The 8,852-nt window shown below is 45.7% G+C and overlaps 1 protein-coding gene across 2 annotated transcripts in view; it reads right to left on the bottom strand.

Annotated features, from left to right (window-relative positions):
• nrip2 (nuclear receptor interacting protein 2) overlaps window positions 1-8,852 on the bottom strand; it is a 17,527-nt gene continuing 8,675 nt past the window's right edge. Inside the window, exons 2-6 of one of the 2 annotated variants that reach the window (XM_056425353.1) lie at window positions 5,101-5,388; window positions 2,778-2,860; window positions 2,093-2,199; window positions 281-333; window positions 1-194 (exon numbers count right to left, since the gene is read on the bottom strand). In XM_056425353.1, coding sequence (XP_056281328.1) covers window positions 78-194; window positions 281-333; window positions 2,093-2,199; window positions 2,778-2,860; window positions 5,101-5,388 — 648 coding nt within the window. In that variant the 3' untranslated portion in view covers window positions 1-77. Of the gene's footprint in view, window positions 195-280; window positions 334-1,771; window positions 2,200-2,777; window positions 2,861-5,100; window positions 5,389-8,852 lie in introns of both variants that reach the window. The other variant, XR_008833083.1, reaches the window with a different exon arrangement.

Genomic DNA, 8,852 nt, shown 5'->3' with positions numbered 1-8,852 from the left:
TCTGTAAACTAATTTATTATCAGAGATCATTTCGTCCTGCAAACACGTCGTCGGGGGCCGCGGCGTCCCGCCGGGCCTCACAGGTTCTCGTTGGTGTCGCGTTGGCGCCGCCCGCCGGGCGCCGGGTTCAGGAAGGGCAGCTGGTCGCCGTAGCCCTGCAGCTTCAGCACCCGGCTGCTCAGGTCCAGGCGGCACTGTGAGGGGAAACACGTGGTCAGCGGGGCACACACACACACACACACACAAAGATAAGGCTTTCTAAAGCCAATGAAGATCTTACTTTGAGCTCCAGCAGAGTCTGAAGTCCCAGACTCAGCTCCACGGCCTCGTCCTCTGCAGGGGAAACGGGAGAGCGGCGATGAGTTCATCCGTCTTCATTTGAACACGCATCGATAATCATCTATACTTGTGAGGACGTGATTTTGAAGCAGCAAAGTGAGAGTTTATGGAGCCAAAAATAAGAATTTGAAATGTTTGAAAAGAGTCGTTCACGGAGGAATTAAAGAGAACAATGGTGTGTGTGTGTGTGTGTGTGTTCTCGTTCTTCTGTCGTCATGAGGACCAGATAAAAAGGGGGAACCAAAGAACACAATATCTCTGTAATTTAAAGTTTTGGGGCTTTGAAAATATAATCTGACTTGAGCAACATGCGATGTGTGAGTTGATGTTTCAGACGTTGCTGGTTGGCTGATTTCTTAACGCTCTCCCGGCTGTAGCTTCAACAACTGAATATTTATATTGACGTCAGCATTTATTTATCCCTTTCTAGAACCTCCGTGAGGAATGTGCTTTTCTTTTTTCATCTGAAATAACAGAAACTTTTAAACCTCAAATCCAAGTAAAAGAAACAGAGAAAAGAAAGTCAAAAATAAACGGCCCTTCAGAGATGGCCGACAGACGTTGTTGATGCTTTAAACACATCCCTCTCTCCCTCTTTCCCTCTCTCCCTCTCTCACTCTCTCCCTCTCTCCCTCCCTCTCTCACTCTCACTCTTTCCCTCTCTCACTCTTTCCCTCTCTCCCTCTCTCACTCTCTCCCTCTCTCCCTCCCTCTCTCCCTCTCTCACTCTTTCCCTCTCTCTCTCTCCCTCTCTCACTCTTTCCCTCTCTCCCTCTCTCCCTCTCTCTCACTCTCTCCCTCTCTCCCTCTCTCACTCTTTCCCTCTCTCCCTCTCTCCCTCTCTCACTCTCTCCCTCTCTCCCTCCCTCTCTCACTCTCTCACTCTTTCCCTCTCTCACTCTTTCCCTCTCTCCCTCTCTCTCACTCTCTCCCTCTCTCCCTCCCTCTCTCCCTCTCTCACTCTTTCCCTCTCTCCCTCTCTCCCTCTCTCTCACTCTTTCCCTCTCTCACTCTCTCCCTCTCTCCCTCCCTCTCTCCCTCTCTCACTCTTTCCCTCTCTCCCTCTCTCCCTCTCTCACTCTTTCCTCTCCTCTCTCTCTCCTCCCTCCTCTCCTCTCTCACTCTTTCCTCTCTCCTCTCTCCCTCTCTCACTCTCTCCCTCTCTCCCTCCCTCACTCTCCCTCTCTCCCTCTCTCACTCTTTCCCTCTCTCCCTCTCTCCCTCTCTCACTCTTTCCCTCTCTCCCTCTCTCACTCTTTCCCTCTCTCCCTCTCTCTCACTCTCTCCCTCTCTCCCTCTCTCACTCGTTCCCTCTCTCACACTCTCACTCGTTCCCTCTCTCCCCAGCTGTCCTTTTACTTCTGTTTTTTCCCCCTGAGAAGACGAGGAGAGGATTTGCTTTCTGCATTTTAAGTAGAGAAAACGAGCTCACGTCCCACTCTGGATCTATTTTTAACGGATCCTCCAAAGAGACGACGCGCCAGGTGAATTCACATTCCTCCACTTCACATTTCCCTCCAGCTCCACCGCGACCTTCACGGTTGTAGTTTTTGTGATGACGTCTGAAGAGCCTTGACATTTGGTTCCATCTTCGTCTTCCTCGGTATGAGTCTTAATAATAATATCTTCTCAGCTTCATCGGCCCCTCGACCTCGTTCCGTGGCGTCGGTGTTTTGAGTTGTGTTGGAGACAAATAGTGACACATACACACACACACACACACACACTCATATATATTCAGTGTGGCTCCTACCTCGGACAAAAGCTGAGCACTGGACCGTCTGTCGGCCCAGCTGCAGCCGCAGACCCGGCACCGAGCTGCTGCCACCGCACGGGGAACTGTCCTGGACGGGAACCAGTCTGATCACACACACACACAATTAATGTCATACTTAATCAAATGTTTGCTCAGGTGGAATTTTATTAATGAGAATTTTGGAGACAAACGATATTTAACCTTTTTCTGTTTGTTTTTTGTATTTTTAAAAGCTGATTTAATATGAGTACAACATGTCACAAGCTGTGATCTAAAGACTCTAAAGCTTCATTTGGCATTTAAATATCTCTCCTCCAGACGACGGGATTAAAGACATGCCTTCAGATCCTATGATAGTGATGACTAAATCCCGAAAAGCTTATTTATTTCCAGCTAATTCTTTAAATTGTTCCTCTTATTCTAATTCCTGATTAATTAAAAGATGGCAGCTGTTGATATAATATATATATAATATATATAATATAATATATAATATATATATATAAATTATAAATAAATATTATATAATATATATAATATATAATATAATATATGAATTATAAATATATATATATATATTATATAATATTATATATTTATAGATATAATATAATATATATTATATATAATATTTATATATAATATATATATGATGTAATGTTGGGGGGGGGGGGGTTCTCACCCCAGCCTCTGGCAGCAGGAGCTGGAGATGTGGTTGTGTTGGCTGCCGGTGTTGATGGACGCTTTGACTTCAGTCTCGCAGCACTGTGAGGGCGACACAGGGGGAAGTGTGTCAAAACAACACACTGACACAATCAACAACACACTGACACAACAACACGACGTGGCCGTTAAATGGTTAATAATCCAGTTAAACATACGAGAGAGCAGAGATCAAAGTTATATTATTAGCTGACGTGATGAGTTCAGGATGCTGACGAGGTGCCGATGGTTCCGCTTGTCGAGTGCACTTTGATTCTTCTAAAGACTCAGAAGCATGAAATATTAACCCAGTGAGTCATCGGTGGTTTAACATTTACACGCTGCAGTTTAACATGTCTAAACCTCTCTGCAGGGTACCGTCATGTCAGCAGAGGAAACCTGCAGCAGATCTCTAACCTGAGACGTCACATGTTCCTTTATGAGATCATCCTACTTCTTCACTTCCTCACAAAAATAATACACTGGATTTATTATTATAACAATAATACACTTGATTTATTATTATAACAATAATACACTTGATTCATTGTTATAAAAATAATACACTTCATTCATTATTGTCTCGGTGTTGCCAGACTTTGGGATTCATTCAGTTTTTGGTGTATACTTTTTATATTGTTAACTGTTTTGAAATATTTATCATACACGTAGCACCTTTCAGCTTATATATATATTTTTATTTTTTTATTTTATTTTATATATTGTATATATTTATATATATATATTTATATATATATATGTTTATCTATTTATTTATATAAATAGCACTTTCCAGTCTATTGGTATATTTGTATATATATATTTAAAATAAGTATATATAAAATATATATATACTGTATATAAAAATTATATATATATATATTTATATATCTATACATATATATATATATATATATATATAGCCCCTCTCTTGGAAATAAAGACGTTCAAGTTCCATGAGCCTGGTTTTGATCCCTCACTCCCTGTCCAGCCTGGACTGAGCCTCCATTGTCCTCGCATGCACATGCACACGCACACGCACACGCACACGCACTGGCTTATCAGCAGGCCCACCAACCCTCTCTCTGGTCTCCGTCCCCGGCGGTGCAGAAATCCTGCGGTTTAAAAATAGCCGTCGATGAGTAACGGAGGAACACTTTGCAGTTAGTAAGTTGGCGATGCGAGCCGAGCACAATGAGTAACCGGACCAGGCTCACGCGGGTCACCCATCTAGACTCTCCGGGAGCTGAGCTCCTTTTAACACCGCGGGGAGACGGCGCGGGTCGATCGCCACATCGATTTGTTCCCAGGGATAAAACTCTCTCCGTCTTTGATGTCACTTCCTTGTCTGACGACTCGCTCCTTGATTGCCCTCCCTGCAGAGTTTGATCAATTAATGCTTCTTATTGTCATCACTTCTTCATCATCAGCCTCACATCCGTCGTCCGGCTCGAGGAGCTCTCGTTGCCGCGGTGATTCACACTTGTTACTGACCGTGTTGTGACGTCATCGACCGCTTCGGTAGAAAACGCTCACGCGGCTAGAAAACACAACAACATTTTGACATCCGTGGAGAACGTCGGTCTCATTTGGGGCAACGCCTCATCCACATGGAAAGAACCACGACCAAGAGACACAACGTCGCTCTTTACATTCTCTACGCTTGGCTAGCAGGTCCGTCTCTCAATCAGGGGGTCGGCGGTTCAATCCCCGCCCTCGTCGTTGTGTCCTTGAGCAACACACTTAACCCTGAGTTGCTCCCTAGCTGTGTCTGTGACATGGTTGTAAGTCGCTTTGGATAAAACGACGTGTGATGTAATGAACCGTAATGGCCGCCGTGATGTAATGAACCGTAATGGCCGCCGTGTCACGTGACACGAGAGGAGCGCCGACGTTCAGGTCGGAAAAAGACTTCCGATGTCACGACTGAATGTTTCGCTGGTTTCTGACGACGTGGATGAGAACGATGACGGGAGAAGAAGAAATACCAAATCTGTTGAACTTGATGATGTCATACGTGAAGATTGTGCCACTCAGGCCACCGTAGTCTATTGTATACGTCTCGTGGAGACGTGTGGACATCTACCAGCTCATTAAAACCCCGACTGGGCTTTGCACACACTGTCACGGCGTCGGTTCTCTTCGAGACCCCCGTGGTCGACACGCGTGACCCCCGAGGACCGGATGGACCCGGTTGGCCTCCGTCACCATGACTCGGCACTAAACCGGACCCGGCTCGTCACGCTCTGTGCACGGAGTGGGCGACGGCGGGATGAGTCACGGGAGAAGAAGCGTCGCTCTACCTTGCATTGAACCACCAGAGCCGCGAGGGGGGCGGAGCTCTCCGTCTTCTCGGGTCTGGCCCCGGCTTCGTCGTCCTCCTCTTCATCGGAGCGCAGGCTCCTCTCGCTCTCCTCCAGGGACTCCCTCTCCTCCGCCGAGTCGTCGGCGGTGCTCTCGCTGCCCTCCTCGCCGTCCTTGGGGTCGGTCAGCGGGGAGCGGACCCTGTCGTTGGCGTCGCGGGCCGCCTCCCCTCGCAGCCGCGTGATGTTCCCCTCCAGCAGGCGGCGCTGCACGATGCTGTGAGGCTGCTGGAGGCGGGAAGAGAGAAGAGGCCTTAAAGGTTTACCACGACAACAAGATGTTCACACCACCTTCAAAGGTTTGGGGTCACGTAGAAATGTCAATCAATGAAGATACTATAAAGTAATCATAAACTCTCTCGACATAGTTAATGTGTACATGAGTATTCTCTGGTGTTAATGAAGTCTCTCCAGAGGTGTGTAGAGGCCCATCTCCAGTGTTCTAGTGGTACATTGTGTTATCGCCTTAGAAGACTAGCGGAGGGGTAGAAAACCCTTTTTATGTGAGCGCAGCTGAAAACAGTTATGCTGGTGAGAGAAGCTGTAAAACTGGCCTTCCTTTGAGCCACAAGAAGAACAGCATTAATATTTACAATAAAAATCATTATTTATAACCTTGTTAATGTCTTGACTAGATTTTATATTCATTTAGCAATTTATTTGAAAAATAAAAGTGAGAGTTTTCATGGAAAACATAAAATAAGAGTGGTATACATACACAAATACATGTTTTTGGTGTGTGAGACGTCAGCATAAATCTTCACATTCAGTCTTCAGGTATAATTCATATCATTTAATCTGCTTTGTGTTTTCTTTATTTTCACTCCTTCCTGCTTGTTTCTCAGCACCGGCGGTTTCTGAGAAATGCAGCTAGAAGGAAGTTAGTAATTAAGGTGTCAGACTGAATAGGACCGGTTCCTCCTCCGCTGTGTGTGTGTGTGTGTGTGTGTGTGTGTGTGTGTGTGTGTGTGTGTGTGTGTGTGTGTGTGTGTGTGTGTGTGTGTGTGTGTGTGTGTGTGTGTGTGTGTGTGTGTGTGTGTGTGTGTGTGTGTGTGTGAGCCACGAGGTGTGTTGTAGTTTAATCTGCTGTAACTCGAGGGTTCAAGTTTTCTGCCTCTATTTGCAAAACTAGCACTCCATACATGGTCAATATGCACACACACACACACACACACACAGACACACACACACACTTAAATATTGGTGGCACCATCTTGTGTGTGTGTGGGTGATGGAGAGCTGCTGTCTAGTTTAGGATGATTCACCATTTAACTGTATTTAAGCCAGCGGAGACTCGGCTGTGGCATTTCAGACCCTCCTCTTCCTCCTCCTTCTTCTTCTTCCTCATCCTTTTCCTCTTCTTCCTCCTCTTCCTCTTCTTCCTCCTCCTCCTCTTCCTCCTCTTCACAAAATACCATGCTAAGACCTCTCTACATCTCTCCTTTCCTTTCCTCATCTCTTCTTTCCTTTCCTCTCTACATCTCTCCTTTCCTCTCTACGTCTCTCCTTTCCTCTCTAAATCTCTCCTTTCCTTTCCTCTCTACATCTCTCCTTTCCTCTCTACATCTCTCCTTTCCTTTCCTCTCTACATCTCTCCTTTCCTCTCTACATCTCTCCTTTCCTCTCTAAATCTCTCCTTTCCTTTCCTCTCTACATCTCTCCTTTCCTCTCTACATCGCTCCTTTCCTCTCTAAATCTCTCCTTTCCTCTCTACATCTCTTCTTTCCTTTCCTCTCTACATCTCTCCTTTCCTTTCCGCTCTACATCTCTCCTTTCCTCTCTAAATCTCTCCTTTCCTTTCCTCTCTAGATCTCTCCTTTCCTCTCTACGTCTCTCCTTTCCTCTCTAAATCTCTCCTTTCCTTTCCTCTCTACATCTCTCCTTTCCTCTCTACATCTCTCCTTTCCTTTCCTCTCTACATCTCTCCTTTCCTCTCTAAATCTCTCCTTTCCTTTCCTCTCTACATCTCTCCTTTCCTTTCCTCTCTACATCTCTCCTTTCCTCTCTAAATCTCTCCTTTCCTTTCCTCTCTACATCTCTTCTTTCCTTTCCTATCTAAATCTCTCCTTTCCTTTCCTCTCTACATCTCTCCTTTCCTTTCCTCTCTAAATCTCTCCTTTCCTTTCCTCTCTACACTCTCCTTTCCTCTCTAAATCTCTCCTTTCCTTTCCTCTCTACATCTCTCCTTTCCTTTCCTCTCTACATCTCTCCTTTCCTCTCTACATCGCTCCTTTCCTCTCTAAATCTCTCCTTTCCTTTCCTCTCTACATCTCTTCTTTCCTTTCCTCTCTACATCTCTCCTTTCCTTTCCTCTCTAAATCTCTCCTTTCCTTTCCTCTCTACACTCTCCTTTCCTTTCCCCTGAACTCATCGACATGGAGTTCCTTGACACCTGAACGCATCACCATGGAGCTCCTTGACACCTGAACGCATCACCATGGAGCTCCTTGACACCTGAACGCATCATCATGGAGCTCCTTGACACCTGAACGCATCACCATGGAGCTCCTTGACACCTGAACGCATCGACATGGAGCTCCTTGACACCTGAACGCATCACCATGGAGCTCCTTGACACCTGAACGCATCACCATGGAGCTCCTTGACACCTGAACGCATCATCATGGAGCTCCTTGACACCTGAACGCATCACCATGGAGCTCCTTGACACCTGAACGTTCAGGGTTATCGGCATTAATACGGATCTGACAAAAGGTTTATTATATTTCACGTTAACCTTCAGAGAACCGACGAATGAAAAGATAAAAACACTCGGCGAGCCGTGATGTTCCTCCATCACTCCTTTAGTGCTGCTGCTGTGTAATAATATTATATTATATAAGGAGAGCATAGCTTCACCACAACATGATGTAATATGGTTTCGTCCACCAGGGGGCGCTGCAGGGCGTGCTGCTTTATTTGTTACATAGATTGCGTAATTTGTAGTTATTCTAACCCAAACTATACAAGCTAGGCCTGAACCCAACAACGTGGGTTGAGTCCTGGAAGCTGTTTCCTGTGAGGACGGAGCTTTATTTTGAAAGGACAGTTTATTTTAAAAGGACAGTTTAAATCGCTGACGTGCGGTGACTGCCGAGCACTAACCGGTCCAAACCAGTCAAACGTTAATGTATGACTCCAGCATCATCCTCCTCTTCCTCCCCCTCCTCCTCCTCCTCCTCCTCTCTTTTCCTCTGTATTTATCCCTCTGCAGTCAGATTAGAGGCTTCATTGCCATGTGGACTAATTATCTGACTGCAACAGGCATCTCTCTCTCTCTCTCTCTCTCTCTCTCTCTCTCTCTCTCTCTCTCTCTCTCTCTCTTTAACTCTGATGGAGGGCCCCGGCGGCTGACTTCCTGTTGCTCCTCCAGCAGCTTCACATCTGCTGTCTCTCTGTCCTCTCCACTGCCTCCTGTTTACTTCTTCCTAGTCTTTTTCCTCTTCTTCGTCTTCTTCCTCTTCTTCTTCTTTGTCTTATTCATATTCTACATCTTCTTCCTTTACCTAGTCTTCTTCTTCTTCTTCTTCTTCTTCTTCTTAGTTTCACTCTTCCTCTTCTTCTTCCTCTTATTCTTCCCAGTCTTCTTCTTCTTCCTAGTCTCTCACTTGCTATTCTTCTTTTTCTTATTCCTCCTCTTCCTCCTCTCTCTTTCAGCATCGTGGGTCCTCTCCTCTGTTGTTGGGCTTGTT

Source organism: Pseudoliparis swirei, chromosome 10 (genome assembly GCF_029220125.1).
Source record: "Pseudoliparis swirei isolate HS2019 ecotype Mariana Trench chromosome 10, NWPU_hadal_v1, whole genome shotgun sequence".
NCBI lineage: Eukaryota > Metazoa > Chordata > Actinopteri > Perciformes > Liparidae > Pseudoliparis > Pseudoliparis swirei.
Note: the sequence above shows the minus strand (reverse complement) of the source record. Positions and strands in the feature narration are given on the sequence as shown.